The 21,761-nt window shown below is 47.8% G+C and overlaps 1 protein-coding gene across 11 annotated transcripts in view; it reads left to right on the plus strand.

Annotated features, from left to right (window-relative positions):
* The window catches only part of LOC142785024 (uncharacterized), a 424,940-nt gene that overhangs the window by 86,264 nt on the left and 316,915 nt on the right, over positions 1-21,761 (plus strand). For all 11 annotated transcript variants that reach the window (XM_075883440.1, XM_075883442.1, XM_075883443.1 and 8 more), the window contains exon 6: positions 10,503-10,569. In XM_075883440.1, coding sequence (XP_075739555.1) covers positions 10,503-10,569 — 67 coding nt within the window. The remainder of the gene's footprint in view (positions 1-10,502; positions 10,570-21,761) is intronic.

Consider the following 21,761-nt stretch of genomic DNA (forward strand, 5'->3'; position numbering starts at 1 on the left):
TACCTGTGTCAAGTGAGTGCCGAAAGATAATACAAAGAATCGCACTGCACGCATATTTTGTACTTTTTAGTGCTTAAGCGTTGATTCCATCAATACCGCAAGATGAACACTTCAGGGAGTCAATGACCTTGACAATGCCCTCTGCCCTGAATTCAATACCCTCCATTGGAGAAAAATTGAAATATGGAAAGTGTGGTAATGCATCTGTACTCGTTTTTGTGAACACTGAACAAAACGCTAGATTCAGTGCGTCGGGAACTTCGGAATCGGTAATGGGTGTCCCCATGTTATCACATAGTGAAATAGTACTTTTAATATCAGGCTTAATCGCTTTCCAAAAACAGCGCGGGTTAGACTGCAGCATATTTGGTATGGTAGTCGAATAGTAGTCACGCTTGGCGCGTGCTTTTACTGCGTTGTATTCTTTAACGTCCTTATTATGCGTTTGCCAGGCCGAGGATGAACCAGTTCGTTTAGCATTTCAAAATAATCGCTTTTTTATTACTTAGGTCTTTCAAAGACTTGTTAAACCAGGGGGAACGGGCTTATTCATTTATAGCGATAGTTGGGATGTAAAGATTCATTAAACGCAGCATTTTGGCTTTGAATAGTATCCAAATGCTCTCGGTTGAATGCTGCCGATATGTAAGGGCAAGTTTCTCGTGAAAAACGGAAAGTTCACGGTTGATGCTGGAATAATCGGCTTTGTCGTATAGCGTGAGTACTTTTTTAGATTTCTTGCTTTTTAAGATGTTGCAAGGAAATGTTGCATGAATGACGTTGTGGTCAGGAAAACCATGGATATACATAAGAAGGGGGGGGGGGGGGCACATTATCGGGGTGTGACGTGAAAAGGAGGTCCAAGACTGTTGATGAGTGTTGGGTTACTCGGGTAGGTTTATTGACCAGCTGTGAGAGGCGAAAAAGCAAACTTATGTTTACAAATTCTGCAGCCATGTTATTTTGTGCAAGACATGACGCAACATTACTCCAATCTATTGAAGAAAAATTGAAATCACCGAATAATAAGACGGGAGTGTTGGGATACGTTGTTGTTAGTTCTAACAATGCTTCCTGAAAAGACGAAAGAAAGGAGCTATCGGCACATGGTGAACGGTGGCAACAGCCGATTAACATGTGCGGTGAAGGGGCATGGCAGCACGTCCAAACCATTTCCAGAGAATTTTTAACATTTACAGCAGAGCACTTAAGCAAGCGATGTGTGGCAATCGCCACACCGCCCCCACGGTTATCATCAAAGTGGTTCTTGCGAAAGATATCAAAATCTGGCAGATCAGGAAGAATCTCGGAATCAAGTATGTTAGAGGTTAGCCACGTTTCCGTCAACAGAATGACGTTGCTAGAAGAAGAGATCAAGGTGCATAACGGATCGCGTTTTGGCATCAAGCTGCAAATGTTAGTGTGAAGCAGTGAGAGATCATGCTTAACACTCTGATTCGGTCTTCGTGGCTTTTGCGTTGCTAGGCCTGAGGTTCGACAACCAACTGCTTAGCCTGATCAAAAACATACGTTTTTCTGCCACAGATAAGCTTGTCATAACGGAGCTTAAACGGGGAGTGCTGTGCTTTTCCAAATTCGATAAGGCGCCTTCTGGCTACACGAATTTCCGGGGCAAAGTCTTCACTGATGCCGTAATCTGAGCCTTTCAGTTTACTGCTAGACGAAAGGAGTGCTTCTTTATCCTTGAAGTGGGCAAATTTTACTATTATCGGTCGCCATTTCCCTTCACGATAAGCTCAGAGTCTATGGGCACGTTCTATGTCACGACTTCGAATAGTCATGCCCAGGCTTTTGTGACAGAGATCAGTAACCAGTTCTTCACTAACACGCCACGCCTCGTTTCGCACATCACTGAACCTGTAAAAGATCAGGTTGCGCCTTCGGGATGTGCTTTCCATGTGGCTAATCCGGTCAGACAGCCTAGTTACCTGAGCAGCGCTGTTAGTGGCAACACTTTCAATGATTTCAAATTGAGACTGAACATTTGAAAGTGATAGTAAGTCGGATTCTATTTTGGTCAATCGCGAGCTCAGGTCATTGAACGTTTTTTCATGTTCATCAAGGGTTGATCTGATTGAACCTAACTGCTCAAGCATGGCCGACTGCCCAGATTGCAACGTCTTCAGTATATCAAGCATGTCACTAGACACCACACAGTGTTCATTCCTAGGTCCAGGATTAGTCTCAATATCACCTGCTAATAACAATTTCAACAGCATTTTGGCACAATCGAGAACTACAGAGATGGAGCGCCGTGGGCTCAGCAGAACAAGTAATGATCGGCATCCAGTTCGCTTAGCGTAAAGGCAGTGGTAATTCGTTACCTGCGTAGTGAAGTCAAGCGGGTTAGGATGACCCATCGCCGGTGTGCCGCCGAGCCCACTAGGCACAGTGAGCGTCTGCCCAGGGTTTATATTGGTGCTCCAAGGAACGGTGGCGCTGTCGGAAGATAGCGTGCCCGAAATCCAAGATGCCAGCTGATGACCACGAGGCAACCGTAGTGAGAGCGTTTGGCGGTGATGCGCGCATTCCGGTGCACAGTACAGGCCGGGCTGGCGCACCCCGTCATGGCGAGGTGACGCGTTCACAGGCAGGGGGTCAGCGCCGCATGGTAGTGGAGACCGAGTAGGCTTGTCGAAGTTCTGCAGTAGCATCAGGATCCAGGGCAGCACGAAGAACTGCGTAGCGAAGAAGTCAAGCGGGTTAGGATGACCCATCTCCGGTGTGCCGCCGAGCCCACCAGCTCGGCGGCACACCGGCGAACTGTGTACTTGATGGGAAGCTGACAGGGAATCGCAAATTATACATCGTGGCGAAAATTTTGTTGTAGCAGTATTAGACAATGCCCCTTTGCGCATGCCCAGTTCAAAAAGCTTGGCTGTGCTTGTGCTACGAGGGTGCAGGGGCTTTGTCGAAGGCCAGAAACTCTAATGTTCCTTCTCGAAGGGTGAAGATCGATAAGACATATATAGTTGTGGCCCATGTGTATACAATGCTGTACCACCACAAGAAGGTTGGGAAACGACATGGAGTTGAGGTGAAGTTTTTGATGCTTAAGGAGCTTGCAGTCTTATGCACATTCATAGGTGGCACGAAAACAGGGTGCAAGAAGCACTACACGAAATCATATGCAGAATGCAGTGCTGGAGGGGTATATGAAATACATTTGTCATGTGGCTAAAGTTGTGTGGTACAAATGGAAAGATGTGTAACATGTGCACGTGTGAACATCATTTCTCAGTAAAAGAAACACATACAAATGGGCACCTACCCACCCAGTGCTCAGAGTGCAAGTGTAAACCAATGCTGGAAAATAAGAAGATATTGAGCTGCTGCTGCGATAATAGAGCAAGTAAAATTTGCAAAACACATTACACAAGGAAGAAGGGAAATGACTGTGCCAATGAATCATCTGTTGACTAAAGTATGAAGTCCTTTGCCACTTTTCATTGTCAATTTACTGTATTGCACATGGACATCTTATAAAACTTCGTAATAACTGAGCTTTTGAATTTTTGTATACTGCTGTTTGTGTGTTGGGAGGCAGGCTTGATTACCTTGTTGCAAAGGCTCCTTGGTGGGGATCTACCTTACTCCTTTGTTATTTGTCTGCGTAGCATGAGCTTACTTTCATTTTGTGGATTGTTCATTTCACTCTTCTTTTTTTCATGGTTGTTCAAATTATCAACCTTTAGCACTTCTTCGAAAGTACTACACTATGCAGTCGAATCTTGTTATAGCAATCCTCAATATGTTTTTTTTCGAAAATTCCCCTCCAAATGTCCATTGTCTTATTGTAAAAATGTTTCACTACTACAAATTTCAGAATATTGCATGTTTCAGAATAATTTATCGAATTTTATCTCCCTTACATTTTCAGAACACTCCAAAATAATGAATGACGACATTAAGAAGCTATTCACGGCTGTAAACATTATGCCCAGCTCCGTAGCTGCCAATCTTGTCATGATGAGAATGCTGACATATTTCTCTTTGCCTGCACTATTCAATTGTGCGATAGCCCTGTTGTCATCATCGTCTGGAACTTGCTTTTCAAGTTAGCCTTTGCCCCGTCATCCTTGCTTTTGTGAGGCAGCTTGACATGCGGGCTGGTTTCTAGCCTTTTTGTTGGTGGTTGAACATTCAAGATGAGCTACGGAAACGGCACGAGAGGAATGCTTAGACGGTGAAAAATGCAATACGAGAGACCTATTGGTTGAAGTCTCTGATAATAACTCGCTCATGCCGTACTAACGCTCACACAACCTACAGTGCTTCAACAAAGCGTGCATGTGAGCTTAGCTAATGACCGATAAGATCCGTATCATCCATTGTGGTAAGGAAACTGCGACGAGAGTAAAGACGACGTTGAAACAGTGCACGCAAACCAACGTGAAGAATTCGTATTAACTGCTGTAGGGAACTATGTGAACGACGACGAAGCAGCATGAAACGGCAAGCCACAGCGTTGGTGCACGCGCGACCCGAGCTTGCGTTTGTTTTGTATTTTCGGCTTGTTGGCGTTCCTCGCTCTTTTGGCGTTCCTCGGCCTTCCAGTAGGTCTGTACGTGAATAAACTGTGTGACATCTGGTGGAGGTGTGTGGACTCGCGTACAAACCTGGAACTTCGCTCCCGTAAGCTTCCCCCTCTACGTGACACGAACATGGCCACCGAGACGCCTCTCCGCGTGGGACCTTCGACCGTCCATGTCACTTGTGGTGCCGTGTATCCTCAACGAGACCCTCCTATCTTCACGGGCTCCACTGAGTCGGACGTCGAAGATTGGCTGGCGAGGTACGACAAAGTCGGCGCAAGTAACAAATGGGACGACCCAAGTAAGCTGGGCTACGTCACATTCTACCTTGCGGACACCGCGCAACTGTGGTTTAATAACCACGCAGCTGACATTACTACGTGGTCTGCATTCAAGACGGCTATTACGGACGTCTTTGGACGACCTGCGGCACGCAAGCTTAAAGCCGAGCACCGTTTACGTCACCGTGCGCAGCAACCAGGCGAGACCTACACAGGCTACATTGAAGATGTGTTGCATCTATGCAACCGCATCAACTCTATCATGCCTGAGGAAGAAAAAATCAGGCACATATTGAAAGGCATTGACGACAACGCCTTTCAGATGTTGCTCGCGAGAAATCCCCCCACCATTGCTGTCCTCGTTTCCCTCTGTCAAAGCTTCGATGAATTGCGTAGGCAGCGCGCAATTGCTCGTCAAGCCCTCACGATGCCAGACACGCTCGCAAGCTTGCACCTAGCTGCCCATCCTACCGACCAGCAGCCGCTGCTTTTGACAATCAAGGACTTCGTCCGCGAAGAGGTAGCGCGCCAGCTGTCACTGCTGCCACTGACACATGAGCTCACGCAAGCTTTGGCACCGGACCTCCAACACATCATTCGGACCCAAGTCGCTGAAGCCCTTCCGCCGGTGCATAAGCAACCACCAGTCACAACGCCTCTCACGTACGCCGCCGTCGCTGCTCGGCCTACGCAACAGCGTATGCCGTATGCTCAACCTGCCACGCCACCCTATGTCCTGCCTACAACCCCAATTGCGGCGCTGTATCCCTACGCGAGATCTTCAGCTCCATTTTACCGTCGCCCAGAAGCTTGGAGGACAACGGATAATAGGCCCATCTGTTTCGCCTGTGGTATCGCTGGACACGTCGCCCGCCACTGTCGCCGAGATCCCCCTCCAGTCGACGCCGTGGGCAGGCCAATGGCGTCGTCGTCTATGACGCCTTCAAGGTACACCACTGACGGTCCTCGACCCTTCGCAAACCATCGGTCACCATCGCCACGACGACGCTCCCTGTCACCTATGCGTCGCCGACCTGCTATGGAAGAGGGAAACTGATCGCTGCAGCTCCGGAGGCAACAGCTGCATACAATTCGAACTGCTTAAGGCCTCCATCTTTCTCGCCGCAAAACGTTATTGACGTCAATGTTGAGGGGGCCGCCGCACAAGCGCTTATCGACACAGGGGCCGCCGTTTCCATAATCTGTGAGACCTTATGCCGCAAGTTGAAAAAGGTGACGACGCCTCTTTCGAGCCTGAGGCTCCACATGGTCAACTCGCAGTGCATAGAACCTACAGCTGTGTGCACTGCACGTGTCATTATCCAAGGTGAACTTTATGCCATTGAATTTTTTGTGCTGGCATCCTGCTCCCACGAAGTCATTCTTGGATGGGACTTTCTTTCGCGTCATCGGGCCATCATAGATTCTCACGTGCAGAAGTTGCCCTTACACCGCTGCCAACCTCTTGTTCGGTGGATTCTCTTTCTGAAGCTTACAAACTTGTCGTTGTTGCAGACACTGAAATAGCACCGAGAACATCCGCCCTTGTAGCCCTGACCTGTACGGCTGCTCCTGCCGGAACTGTTTTGTTCACTTCGTCTGACGTATTTACCCGCCGCCGTAGCCTACACCTGCCCTTTGCCGTACTCACCGTGGAATCCGGTGCTACCGCCATGCTCGTCGCGAACTCGCTATCGTCGCCAGTTACCTTACTTCGCTGAGAATGTTTGGGTAACATACAAGACGTTGACCTCTTGCGCCCTCTAGAGTTCGCCGAACACGCACCTCACCTCCAGCTCAATGCTATGACGCCACCTGTGGCCACACTGCCCGCGCCAGACTCATTCCAGCCCTCTGTTGCCGCTGAGCTATCGCCGACACAAAGAAGCGAACTCTTGTCCCTTCTTCGAGAGTTCCGTTCTGTCTTCGATTGCGCTCAACCATCTTTGGGTCGCACAGCGAACATCACGCATAATATTGACACCGGTACTCATGCTCCCTTACGCCAACGACCATATCGAGTTTCAGCGGAAGAGCGCCGTATTATCAACGAACAAGTCGACGATATGCTCAAGCGTGGTCTCATCCAGCCATCGCAGAGCCCTTGGTCGTCCCCTGTTGTACTTATGCGCAAAAAGGATGGGTCTATCCGATTCTGTGTAGACTACCGCCGGCTCAATAAGATAACTCGGAAGGATGTGTACCCGTTGCCACCCATCGACGACGCTCTCGATTGCTTGCAAGGGGCAGAATATTTCTCCTCCTTAGATTTACGCTCAGGATATTGGCAAGTTCCAATGGCTGATCCTGACCGATCGAAGACTGCATTTGTAACACCTGATGGGCTGTATGAGTTTAACGTCAGTCCGTTTGGACTCTGCAACGCCCCAGCTACCTTCGAACGGATGATGGACACCATCCTTCGCGGCTACAAGTGGAACACATGCCTTTGCTACCTAGACGATATCGTCGTTTTTTCCCGCGACTTTTCCACTCACCTTGTTCGTCTTCGTGCTATTCTCACGTCTCACCTCTGCTGGCCTTCAACTTAACATCAAGAAGTGCCATTTTGCCGCACGTCAGCTCACTATACTGGGTCACGTTGTCTGCAAAGAGGGTGTTCTCCCGGATCCGGCGAAACTCCGCGCCGTGGCCGACTATCCGAAGCCCAATTCCATCAAGACGCTTCGAAGTTTTATCAGCCTGTGCTGCTCATACTTTCGTCGATTTGTGCGCAACTTCTCTTCCATCATCGCACCTCTTACCAACCTGTTGACAACTTCCAAAGGCATTTCTGCTTGGTCAAAAGAGTGCGACGAATCCTTCACCACGCTTCGGCGGTTATTATTATCACCTCCAATTGTACGTCATTTTGACCCTGATGCGCCTACGGAGGTCCACACCGACGCCAGTGGCGTCGGTCTTGGTGCTGTGTTGGCTCAACGAAAACCAGGGTACCAAGAATACGTGGTCGCTTACGCGAGTCGAACCCTCAAGAAAGCCGAGTGTAATTATTCCGTCACGGAGAAAAAGTGCCTCGCAATTGTCTGGGCTTTGACGAAGTTCCACCCATACCTTTATGGCCGCCCTTTCGAAGTTGTCACGGACCACCACGCTCTATGCTGGCTATCATCGCTCAAAGACCCGTCGGGGCGCCTTGGTCGTTGGGCGCTTCGCCTACAGGAATACGACATTCGTGTTGTATACCGATCCGGCCGCAAGCACTCCGACGCTGATGCGCTATCCCGCTCGCCGCTACCGGCTGACCCAGCCTCCTCGTCACCTTCTTCAGCTGTCATAACACCAATCGACTTCAGACATGGCATCGGAACAACGCAAAGATGTGTGGATTTCCCAACACCTCGCCTTTTTGACTGATCCGTTAGCTAATTCAGTGTCAAGAACTATCCGCCGTCAAGCCACACATTTCGCTATTCGAGACGACCTGCTCTATCGGCGGAATTACACGTCTGAAGGTAGGAAGTGGCTGTTAGTGATACCCAACCACATGCGCTCGGAAATCTGTACTGCTTTCCACAACGACCCGCAAAGCGCTCACGCTGGCGCTCTCAAAACGTACAACCGTCTACGTCAGCGGTACTACTGGCGCGGCATGTACACATTTGTCCGCAAGTACGTACGTGCTTGTACTGCATGCCTGCAACGTAAAGTCCCACCTCAGCGCCCTGCCGGTACACTTCAGCCTCTGCCGTGTCCAGCGCGTCCGTTTGACCGCGTCGGTATCGACTTATACGGACCACTTCCCACGTCGTCTTCTGGAAATAGGTGGATAATTGTCGGCGTGGACCACCTCACGCGTTACGCGGAGACAGCAGCACTACCCGCAGCAACCGCGAGAGAAGTTGCGTTTTTCATCTCGTGCAACTTTGTTCTTCGCCATGGTGCTCCCCGCGAACTTTTGAGCAACCGGGGCCTTGTTTTCTTGTCTGACGCCATTCAAGCGTTGCTCGCTCAGTGCAACATGGTTCATCGCCTGACGACAGCATATTACCCGCAGACGAATGGCCTCACAGAACGATTTAATCGCACTCTCGGTGATATGTTGACGATGTACACAGCTTCAGACCAGACCAATCGGGACACTGTCCTTCCATTCGTCAAGTATGCGTATAACACCGCTACGCACGCGACAACAGGATTCTCCCCTTTCTTTCTGTTGTACGGACGCGAACCATCGTGCACGCTGGACACTATCCTCCCATACACGCCCGACTCCTCTGAGTACACTGCAATTTCTGATGTTGCCAGGTACGCAGAAGATTGCAGACGATTGGCCCGTTCTCTGACAACCGAGGACCAAGGCCACCAGAAGCTACGGCTTGACACCGATCGACATCTCTCTACTTTCACGACTGGTGCTCTCGTTTGGCTCTGGGTTCCACCGAGCACTCCTGGCCTTTCGTCGAAATTACTGGCACGATACCACGGGCCCTACCGCATTCTCGCCCGTACGTCACCCGTCAATTATGAGATTGAGCCATTGACACAGTCTCATGACTTACGCCGTCGTGGCCGAGAAATTGTGCATGTGAGTCGCCTGAAGCCGTATTACGACCCTGCTACAGTGACTACGCCTTAAGTCGCCAGGTTGGCTACGCTATTCACCGGGGGCCAGGGTAGGGAACTATGCGAACGACGACGAAGCAGCATGAAATGGCAAGCCACAGCGTTGTGCACGCGCGACCCGAGCTTGCGTTTGTTTTGTATTTTCGGCCTGTTGGCGTTCCTCGCTCTTCTGGTGTTCCTCGGCCTTCCAGTAGGTCTGTATGTGAATAAACTGCGTGACACTGCTAACATTTCGCAGTGCGCAAGAAGGACGCGCCTGCTTACCGTAATAGTTTATTTTCCAGCAGTCGAGCTGCTCACGGCAAGATAGACTGCCCTCTTTTTCAAATAAATGTGTACTGGTTCTGTATTACTTCGAGTTCGTTTTTTCGCACTTATTTGAGCATAATGTGGTTGCTCGATAATGTATACACAGCATGGGTATGCGGCTCATGAGTTAATGTTTACTTTTTTTGTGCAAATTTTTATTACTTTCTTTAAAAAGACTTCACAATAAAGGATAATATTTAGCGGTTCTTTGCGATTTGTTGCATTGAAATTTCACTGTGTATTCACCATTGCTGCAGATCCTTCTTATGCGTTATGGCTGCCGTGCAAAGAACACTGTGCCACCAGTGGTCTGGGTGCAACTAGCAACTTCGATGAGGACGGCTTGCCTCATGAAGACTATGGCTGTATCTGTGCCTTGTTAATTCACTGATAATTTTTTTAGAATGGTGCATTAGTAGCTGTAAGCTATGTCTGTAGACAATTACTAGCATCATTTGTGGTCTATACTACAGTGTTGCTTGTGTCTGTACAGTCTAGTGTAGAACATACTCACGACCTTTTTTCTTTCTTGCCTTTCTTTGTTCGCTTTCTCCTGGAATAGCAAGGCAGAGACACGGCACCTGTGGTCAGCAACTCTAATGCACCTAAGGTGTCGCCTGTATAGTAACAAAGAAATTGACCTCTTCAAACAATAGAAAAGTGGGCTGCTTGGACATCATGTAATGCGTTTTTTTTTACATGTCGTCAAAGCATTCTCGTCATTCAGTGTAGCTTAGCAACTTGAACTTGCGGTCTTACTTTTTCTTAGGGCGGCCGTCGTCGCGCTGGTGTGGGTCTCGCCATTGCAGCTCGGAGTCATCTGTACAGGACTCTCCGTACGTATTCTTTCATATTGTTTTTAAATTATTTTGTTTATTTTGCAGTGATGTTGCTTCACTTTTCATGTGTTTGCTAGAGATACCTGAACATTCAATGGTATTCTATAGTTTTTCTTAATAGAAATCTGTTATCGATAATGCGTCAAGTGCTACAGCTCATTTGCCATCTAGCGCAAGGGCTGTGAGAGAAGGCAGTGATGTGACAGCTGTGCTGAATGATCGATAGTGCTACAGCCTGCTTATTTCCACTATTCTACACCAAACAGTGTGTTTTCATAGTTTAAAAATGAAACCACAGTCTCTCGAGGCTGAAGCATACTCGCATGTATCTGTCCTCATGTGCATGCACCATGCTGCCGTGGTTGTATGTGTAGATCAAGGAAAACGAATGCGCTTGCACACTGGTAGCCGCACCACTTTTCCGTTGCATCATAAACCATTTACTTACAATGCAAGTCGCTGAAGGCAAACATGTACACTTTGATATTTAGAGAGCCCTGATGTGCAAGACGTGTTGGACCGGCAGCAGAGAATTGAGAGAATTGATTGAGAATTCAGTAAATTATTGCCTTAAGTTTTCAACTGTACAAAACCTAAGGTTTGTTGTGAAAGTACTCTGCCGAGAAAAAGAATGCAGCAAAAAAAAAAAATTAACCTTGCAGAAAGTTGCCGACTTGCATTTCAAAGCTCCTCACTTATGTGCCAGATTTCTTTGCAGCATGGCAACTGAATTTCTGCTTGCTGTATGCGCGATGTCGAAACCCATGCTGACCGCAAACCCGAACTCGAATTTTGCACATGTACACTCTCGTTTTCGTAAACGATGCGAGGCTGTGCATTCATAATTGAAAGGTTTCTCTGTACTATCTATCCCTTTTAAAATGTAAATAGTGCAGAGCATTTTGTTGACTCGGGACGATACTGCACATCTGTAACCACTATGAAGAGGTTTTGCAGTTAGTACTCCTTAGGCCTTGCCTGCAGTCTTGCAACTTAGCGTGCTGCATCGGGCACTTTGTCCTAGAAAACTTGATAACGGGTGCAAATTAAATCGCACTGGTGAGCTTAATCAAGAGCAGCATACGTGGAACCAAATTTGGGTTGGAACCAAATTTGGGTGCTGGGTGCTTCGTTGTGGGTGTGAGATTTTGGAAGGCCATCTTTCATGCACAGCGTGAACTAGTGGTGCAATTTTATATGCGTTCCAAATACGGACGGAGGCGGTCTATTCTATCGAGTCACTCGTGATTGGCACATTTGAGCCGGGGGAAATGCCGTGACAGAGCGTCACGTGACGGACAGAGGCGTTTCGCTCCATCGAGTCGCACGGGATTGGCTCATTTGAGCCGTGACGAATGCCGTGACCTTCTATGTCACGTGAGCCAAGGTGTCGCGCGTCAGTTTTCCTCCGTTTCACATGCGGAGGAGAAGGAACGGTCTGAAGAATCGTCCAAAACGGATGGATTTAAATAGCTACGAGGTGGCTTGGATCGGATTTAAATGTAAGCGCTTTGCACCTTTCACTATCAGAATACTTTGAGAACATGGCGTCGCAGCGAGCCTCATGCACTTATGCTGCGATTCAATCCTCCCTCCGTTGTTGTAGCCACCCCGTCTGTTTGTCCATGACCGTTGTCGTAGACAGGCAGACAGACACACGGACAGACAATCAGACAGGCAGACAGGTAGACGGACAGACAGATGGACGGACAGACACAGACACGGACGGACGCAGGCAGGGCAGACAGGGCAGGCAGGGCAGGCAGGGCAGGCAGGCAGGGCAGGCAGGGCAGGCAGCATCCCCGAGTGCGTACTATGTCCTTGTTTGTTGTTTGTGGCACTCTTGAGCACGCTTGTGGAGTGTTCACATCTACGAAGCCATACATGCACCATGTCAGGAAAGAGGCGACTATACTCGGCAAAAACTTTTCTTGTCCTTGAAAGGAATGCTACGGGGACGGAGATTTCTGCCCATGTAGCCCTACATGAAGTAATTCAATTTACGCGCATCTCGTAATGCATCTCGTAATCTCGATGAAAAGTGGCAGGAGGCACACCATCAGCGTTTGATGTATACGCAGACTCGGGCGCCGCTTAGTCTTTGAGGTATTCGTAAAAAGACGACGATACAGGGCTTTTCACGTGTCGGAAACCCCGTTAAGGTAAATAAATACAACTGTCTTGTTGCTGTGCACTGCATCCTGTTTCGAACTGTTCCACATAGAAAATAAAAAAGGAACTTTTATATTTCACTTTGAAAATGTGTGTACTTTTGCGTAACTACGTTTCATGGCGATAAGATGCATGTGATTTGGCTCTGTAGCCTTCGCTTCAATGCCAGTAAAATCTGTTGCTGAGTAAGGGGAAGGCAGAGTCATCAATGCTGTTGTTGAACAGCTCGCAGATGACTGCCTTGAAGCTAGCAGCTTGGATGATGACGATCGCCAGATTTATAGGGTCGATTTTATGAGGTCTCAGATATTGAACGTGGCCTTTCTGGATTCGAAAAAGAGCTGATGTATCTGTGAAAGGCTTTTCACCCAGTCCAAGCTCCGAAATGGAGTTTAAGATGTGCGTGTGAGAGATGATGTCAAACGCTGTTTCCAAGTCAAGACCCAGGATGCCTGTTACGTCGCTTGTGTTCACGTCTATGGTTTGATGTTTGAGCAGCTTGATGTCTGATTTGATGTTTGAGCAGGCCCCGGAGCTGATCGTTCATTAAGGTTTTGAAGAACTTCCCAAGCGTCGCTGGTGGACAAGGGCTCTCCGGGCTCAGTGCATGGGGGTTCAGTGTAAGGCGAGTAGTCTGAACAGCTTGAGGAGCCCATGGGTAAATATCTGTGAGCCAAACCATCCGGTATAGCGTCTTCAGAATCAAACTGTCTGGCGGCGTGTATGAGTTTTGCAATGTCTTGCCTTTGATTACTCTTTGAATGTGACTTGTTCAAAAGGTGCTTTAGCAAATTCATTTCTCTCCTATTCTCAATTAGCCATCAACAGAATTGCACACCTCATCCCACTGCTGCCTAGAGAGCGTCTGGCAGTGGTCCTCGATGGTTCGGTTAAGTTTTGCAATTTTCTCGCGAAGCCAACGATTGAGCCTCTGCCGCTTCCACTTATTGAGAAATGATTTCTTGGCCTCTAGGAGGTGCGCAAGGCAACTGTCCATCCTATCCTTTTCAAAATTCGTGTGTATCTTTTTTGTCACCTCACCAACGTCTCCCTTGAGCTGTTCGGCCCATTGATCCAGGCTAGGGGTTGAGTCTCCAACTTGCGGGCATTTTTTTCTGATATGCCGGAAGTAATCCCAATCTGTGAAACTAAACTCTCTTACGGGCTCGCCCTTTACACTGATATGGGTAGCTAGGACATTATGGTCACTACCCAGATCCACGTACAATTCGTGCCAAGTAGCAGATTCAACATTTTTAACAAAGGTAAGATCGGGCGTGGAGTCCCTCGTGCAGGAGTTACACATCCTGGTCGGGAATGCTGGGTCCGGGGCCCCGCAGGGGCGCCTGCGCAAGTAGGCGTTTGGTGTGTAGCAACACCACAGACCCGAGCGAACGGGGGGGGGAGGGGGGAGTTTCGGCTCCCTCCCACGCCTAGCCGTGCGTGGCTTTGCCATGTCCGGGGTAAAGGGGATCCGAGGGGTTGAGCCGACGTCGGGTGATTGGACCTTTAAGGCCCCCCCGGCGGAGGCAACACACCCCTTTGGCCCCGGCTTCATGTAGACGGCACCCCTGGGCTGACCCACCCAGGGGAAACCGGCAGTCGCCTTTTCCTGTCTCTGCCTCTCTTCATCTTCGTCTTTCCCTCTTACTTTCAATCTTTCCTGATCTCTCCTCTCTTCAATTTACTTCTGTTTTTCCTGGCGGCAAGGGCTAACCTTGTGTGCCCATCCAAACTAGGGTAAACCATATTGGGTTATAGTAACTGCGTACTGCTGGTGTTGTGCAGAAATGCTCTGCCACGTCCCCTCGTTGGACTCCGTGGTGGGTGGATAGCGCCGTTACCGAAAAATACACATTTTTCTATGGGATCCTCGACCCCCTCTTTAACTGATCGTGCTTCGAAAAGGGTACGCACTGACGAAACTTCACTACTTTGGCCCCAAAACAGAGAAACTTTCCCAAAATACCATGTCCTCCACTGCGAACAATCATCTACCATAGCTAGAGCAATCTCGCCCTTCCTTGTGGCCAAGTGCTTCAGAAAGACCATTGGAACCGGTTATAAAGCCACGAAGACGGTAAGTGGAGATCTGCTTCTCGAATTAAAAGACAAGGAACAGTACAATAAACTCTCGCACCTCGTAGCCTTTGGTAACATCCCCGTCTCTGTGAGCGCACACCCTACCATGAATACAGTGAAGGGCGTGGTATCGGACGAAAATTTGACGACACTGAGTGAAGAAGAGCTCTTTGATAGATGGAAAGACCAAAGTGTAATACATGTCCAGCGCATCAAAATCGGACGTAACAACAATGAAATAGCAACAAAGCACTTGATACTCACCTTCAACTCAACCCACCCACCCACCTGAGAATGTCTAAACTGGCTATGTAAAACTCCATGTCCGACCCTTCATTCCAAACCCGAGGCGTTGTTTAAAATGCCAGTGATTTGGTCATGCATTCCAGAGCTGCCGAGGACAGCTAATGTGTGCTAAGTGTGGCACAACCGGCCACAGTGCTGATGAATGTAGTCATGACGAGGTCCTCTGTGCTAACTGCGAAGGTAGTCACCCCGCATACTCCAGAGCGTGCCCAGCCTGGAAAAGAGAAAAAGAAATAATAACTATAAAAGTTAAGTAAAATATCACATTCAGGGAAGCAACACAACGGGTGTCGTTATCATTGGCACTAAAAACACCTTTTGCCGAAGTGGTGCAACGAGGGGCGGCACCACAAAGGCCCTTGGCAGTTGCCCGGACCGCGCCTAGCGTGCCGAGGCCAATGCCACAAGCCCCTATGGCGGGAGCAGCCAGCGCTGCCCTGCCCACATTCAGCCTGTCCACACCAGTGACCTCTACAAGCTCTGGCAGCAGCCAGGGCAATCACGAGGCCAAGGGGGCTTCATCGACCCCCAGCTCGGTGGGGACAAAGACTTCGTTGATCGAGGCGAAGTCTAAGTGACGCACAGATCGGTTTTTAGAGCGGGCGTCCAGTGTCTCACAAGAGGCTATGGACACCAGTTCAAGCCAAACGGCGCAGGAAGCGCCGAAGGAGCGGCGAGCTTCTCTCGATCGCTCCAAAAAGGACAGAACGCCGATTACAGGGCCTGACAAAGGCCCTGTAAAACGAGCTAATCTCCGTCTTCTGTGCACACAGCACTTTTTCCCTTTTTTCTTTTTCCACTACGGAAAAATCATTCAGTGGAACGTAAGGGGAATACTTAGAAATTTAGATGACGTCCAAGAACTTCTGAGTAAGTTTAACGCGAAAGTGCTATCTATGTGTGCAAGAAACGCACTTAACTCCTAAGCACAAGGTCTTCCTACAGCAATATAATATTTCCCGAAAAGACCGGGAGGATGCTGTCATCTGGTGGCGTGGCCATTATAGAAGTATAGCATGCCAGCACTTGAAGCTCCAAACGGCCCTTGAGGCAGTGGCCATTCGAGCTGTACTTTTTAATAAACTGATTACCATATGTTCTGTGTACATACCACCACATCAACAGCTACACAGACGTGATCTGGAATCATTAATAGATGAACTCCCAGAGCCGTTTCTGGTTCTAGGTGATTTTAATGCACACAATGTCCTGTGAGGCGATGCTCACTGTATGTCTTTTAAATATAAAGGAGCCTACGTATTTTAGCCTTGCAAACAACTCATACTCCTCCATAGATCTTAGCATTTCATCACCGTCCCTTTTACCTGTTTTAAGTGGAACGTTCTTAAAAACCCTTATGGGAGGTGACCACTTTCCAATCATCCTGAGTGCGCTGAACAAAGGTCAATTACCCCGCAGGTTCCTCAATGGAAGATTGACTCAGCTGATTGGGAAGGGTATAGAACTCTTACACACATGACATGGACTGAGCTGTCTGCCCTGACCATAGATGAGGCTGTCACGTATTTTGCAGCTTTTATACTTGATGTCGCATCTAAATGTATTGCCAAAACGAGCGGCATGTCTTCTATACGGCGAGTCCCATGGTGGAACGACGCATGCAGGAAAGCACGGACCACTCAGAACAAAGCATGGGCATTGCTTCACCATTCCCCTGCAGCAGAAAACCTGAAAAATTTCAAGCGGGTCAAATCGCAGGCAAGGAGAACGCGTCGACAAGCTAGATGAGAGAGCTGGACAAAGTTTATATCGAGTATCAACTCGTACACAGATGAGGGAAAAGTGTGGAATCGGGTAAAGAAAATTAAGGGCCAACAAACGTATTCCCTTCCACTAGTAAATAGCCTCGGGGAAAGCTTGGAGGATTAAGCCAACTTTCTTGGCACACATTTCAAACACATATCGAGCTCCTCACACTACTCCGAATCTTTCTAGAATTACAAGGCACGTATAGAACAATAGTTAGAATGAAAATCCGCAAGAAATGTGGTGCATATAATGCACCACATTTAAGTGCCCGTGTGACAGGGGTATTATACGCTCACGCCTTAAGTATGGGGCAATAGTCTATCACTCTGCCTCTGAAAATGTTGCTCTGAAAAGCGCTCTGAAAGTGTTGGACCCTGTTCATCAAGGCATCCGCCTGTCCACAGGCACCTTTAGAACAAGCCCAGTTGAAAGCCTTTATGTAGAATCGGACGAGTGGTCACTCCATCTGCAGAAAACATATTCTTCCTTCATATATTTCCTTAAAGTAAATGCGAACAGTGAGCAACCGCATATTCCACCATCGAAGACCTGTCCAGCTCTCAGGTTTTTTTACAATCGACCCGCAATGGCATGCCCTTTCTCGCTGAGTGTCAGAGACCTAGCTGAAGAAACAGATGTCCCACTGCTTGTATACCACCTCAGCCCCCCCGCTCTGCGGCTCCCGCCATGGCAGTGGCAGGTCATAGACTGTGACACATCTTTCGTAGCTGTCACAAAGCATGCCTCCCCCATACACATTCGGATGTACTTCTTAGAGCTGCAACATAAATATGACTGTCCAGAATATTATACTGATGCATCCAAGTCCCATACTGGCGTGTCCTATGCGGCGGTCGGCCCATCCTTCTCGGATGCCGGCGTTCTGTCCGCCAGCACAAGCATTTTTACAGCCGAGGCTTACGCGTTATTTGTAGCCGTTAAACACATCAAAGAATTGAATACGCTAAGGGTAGTTATATACACAGACTCCCTGAGTGTCGTAAAAGCGTTGAAAAATCTTGCAAAACACAGAAACCCTATAATTATATCCCTCTATTCAGTACTCTGCGCGGCGTATACTTCCAAGCAACATATCGTCGTGTGCTGGGTGCCAGGACATCGCGAGATAGAAGGAAATTTGTTGGCCGGCCAGCTCGCCACGTCAATTAACGGAAGCTCTGCCAACTCTTCAGTTGCTGTCCCTATAATGGACCTAAAACCAAACATACGAAAAAAGCGCAGGGCTTACTGGCAGAAGTTATGGGATCTACAAACTCGTACAAGTTACACTTGATTAAACCATATCTCGGTAACTGGCTACCCACGTCGAAAACACTCCCTACAGAGGTCAGTCTCTGTCGGCTTAGAATAGGACACACACACAGCGCGCACGCACACCTTTTGTCCGGTGGTGACCCACCCAGCTGTCACAGATGTGGTCGTCCACTTACCGTACCCCACATACTCCTTGAATGCTCTGAGCTAGAGGCTTACAGGAAAAAACATTTTCCACTAGCGTACAAGGAACACATACCCCTTCACCCAGCTATGTTTATTGGTCGCGAACCTCCTTTTAAATATAATGCATTGAACGCATTCTTAAAGGAAGTAAAAACTTTCCATGTTATCTACTCAAGTGATCAGTAGCACAGGCTCTGAAAGTAGGCTGCTGCTGCGGATGCTACATCCAAAGAGAGCACCTGTCTCCCAGCCCTTGGGACCAAGGGCGCTTGCGAGGTATTGGTGCTAATATAACACTCCTATTCTATGGCGTCATCATAATGTAAGACTCATTCTCACCTGGCATGCTTCACTTCACTTTCATGATTTTAATAAATATGTCTTATGCACCTTTAGAGCGCAGAATCTTAGGCCCTTTTACAGCCATTTAACATAACCATTGCTCTCATCCGATATCATTTCCTGGCACTCTTTGGCCATCAATGGCCCTTGGCGTCATTAAACCACATATATCATCATCATCATCATCTGTGTCCGTGGCCAGGGTGAGGTTTAAGTTCGCCGCTGCTTGCCACAAATCCTCACCTTTACAGGATGACCGCAGATAACCCCAAGCCTGATGAGGAGTGTTGAAATCACCCGCAACCACAAGCGGGGAGATACCAGCCCTGGTGACAGCCCTACTCGAGAGTGCCGCAAACATTTGTCTCGAGTCATTTCGTGAACTATATATATATATATATATATATATATATATATATATATATATATATATATATATATATATATATACAGAATGAAAACGCTACTGTTGAAATGACCCCCCCCCCCCCCCCAAATAATTTCCACCAATAAGTGTTCCACCTTACTAATGTTCATTGAAAGATCATGCGAGATATTGGTGTATCCCTTAGATACAAACATGCAAATGCCCCTTTGTCTGTCTCCATGAAGTGCGCGAGATGTGTAACCCGGCAGCATGGCAGAATCCGAAAGCGTCTCCTGAAGCGAAATGGCGTGCGGCTTTTCAAAGTGAGAACGAATGAACTGCTGAAGAACTGCCTTCTTGCAGGTAAATCCCCAGCAGTTCCCTTGCCAAATCCTGAACTCTTTAGGCGGACGCGCCCTGGTTAGGCTCGAAAAATATGTGCCTGCGTTCGAGCACGTTGACCTTAGCGTCCAACGCACAGAAGTTAGCATCCAACGTATTGACCTTAGCATCCAGTGCGCTGAATTTGTCCGCTAAGGTATCGACCTTAACATGAACCAATGCGACTGTTTGGCTAAGTGACTGGAACATGTCTCTGATCTCAGTTTTAAAACTGCAGTTCCTCATGAAGTGCGTGCCTTGTCAAAGCCCTGTTTTCGTTGGACAACAGTACACTGCACTTTCATTGGTGTTTCAACGGGCGTCCCCGTGGGTTTTTCTACGGGCGTTTTCATGGCCGTTTCTATAGGCGTTTCCACGGGCGTTTCCATAGGCGTTCCCCCGCCGCGGTGGTCTAGTGGCGGTGGTCTAGTGGCTAAGGTACTCGGATGCTGGCCCGCAGGTTGCGGGATCGAATCCCGGCTGCGGCGGCTGCATTTTCGATGGAGACGGAAATGTTGTAGGCCCTTGTTCTCAGATTTGGGTGCACGTTAAAGAACCCCAGGTTGTCGAAATTTCTGGAGCCCTCCACTACAGCATCTCATATTTATATGGTGGTTTTGGGATGTTAAACCCCACATCAATCAATCCATAGGTGTTTCAATGGGCGTTTCGAGTCTAGTGACCTGAGGAGGTTGTGGAGCCTCACTCTTGGCGTTATTAGCATTCTTAAGTGCGACTATCTCGACTCTAAGTTGCGCGGTCGCCTCCTTTAGTGCAGCATTCTCCCTTTCCAGCTGAAAAATTATATCATATTTCTGCTCTGGCAGCATGCCCCCATCACCTGTTTCTGGGAGCTTTTGACGCGATCAGCCCACTCGGTCGCTATAGCAGCAGGCACCTGAATGCTGACGGCCGGGCCCCGTGATCGGGAACAGCTCCGGGACTGAGAAATGCTTGTGGATCGGGGACCACTCCTGTATCGGAAGCGCCCCCTCGAGCTCCTGCACTGGGACCTGGACTTGTTGTTCGATTCGGACAGCTCATGTATCGGTGGGAAGTTCTTGGCAAAGTCGCGTCTCTCTCTCTTGCACAGTCTGACGATTTAAGGGGGGAGGTGGCTTTGAAAAAAAACTTTTTTATTTGTTGACCTACAGCAATGAAATTTGGCATGCATACTCATAAGTGTCTAGAATAGGGAAATATGCAGTTTCATCATGATAGCTTCAGTAGTTCTCAAGTTACATAATGCTACACAATCCAATTACATGGTCTGCTCGTGGAAAGCCTAGCGCTGCAACAAAACATGCCAGGAAGCTGCGAATGATGTTGATCTTTACTCAAAAGAAAGCTACAGGGTATGACACTCTCGGAATTTTTTAATAAGTTCTCGTTTTTTTTTTTAGAGATCATCATGGCTGCCGACACACATTGTCAGAAACAATGGCACGGACAAATCATCGTCTAGAAAAATAACAGGGCCACAAAACAGAAATTGAAGATTGCTGTACCCACAAGCAGTGTTCAGGGATTCAGGGAAAAAAAACAGAATCATAATCGGTCCAGTCATTCTCGTGCTACTCTTTCCACGAGCAATGCACAATGTCCAAAACACACTTGTGAGAAAAAGCCTGTCGAAGTTTTCGACAGGCTTTTTTTCAATGAACTTTTTTGTTTCTCGTTGGATATTGATGAAAATTGGCACAGACACTAAGAATAACCTCACAGTGCTTTCATAAAAATTTTGAAGCGATACCACAAATACTTTACGAGAAACAAATTATTTCTTCACTGAACCATGTGGAGGGGCTGAGCATAATGTCAAAAAAAAAAAAAAACAGTATTGAGAAAGCTGCATTTAAAGTTTCAACTTTTTTTTACATCTCTAAGACACCTAAAAATTGTGATCTCAGGTTTGTCTTGTGATATTTGACTTCTTTTCATGATTTACTCCTTTTCATGAGTTACAAGGAACAAGTATGAATTTCAAACAAAGTTCTTTGTATGAAGGAGTGGTGTGATAAGTATGACAGAAAAGATTGTAATTGAATAAAACCATATACTGAAATTATTAAACATACTTTTTTGTGCTGAAGTTGTAATTAGCATAATTAAGTACTTGATTATAAATATCCACTGAACATTTCTTTATTTAGAGAGAGGTTTATTGCATCAGAAAAATGGATCACACCATGACAGCCCATGCCTTCTTTCCAAATAACAGTTATGGGCAGAAGACTGGTGGCACGGGAATTTCTAGCACTATAAGTAATGACACGAAACGGGCATATAAAAATTCGTGCCCCTGATT

This window comes from Rhipicephalus microplus, unplaced genomic scaffold (genome assembly GCF_043290135.1).
Source record: "Rhipicephalus microplus isolate Deutch F79 unplaced genomic scaffold, USDA_Rmic scaffold_17, whole genome shotgun sequence".
Taxonomy (NCBI): domain Eukaryota; kingdom Metazoa; phylum Arthropoda; class Arachnida; order Ixodida; family Ixodidae; genus Rhipicephalus; species Rhipicephalus microplus.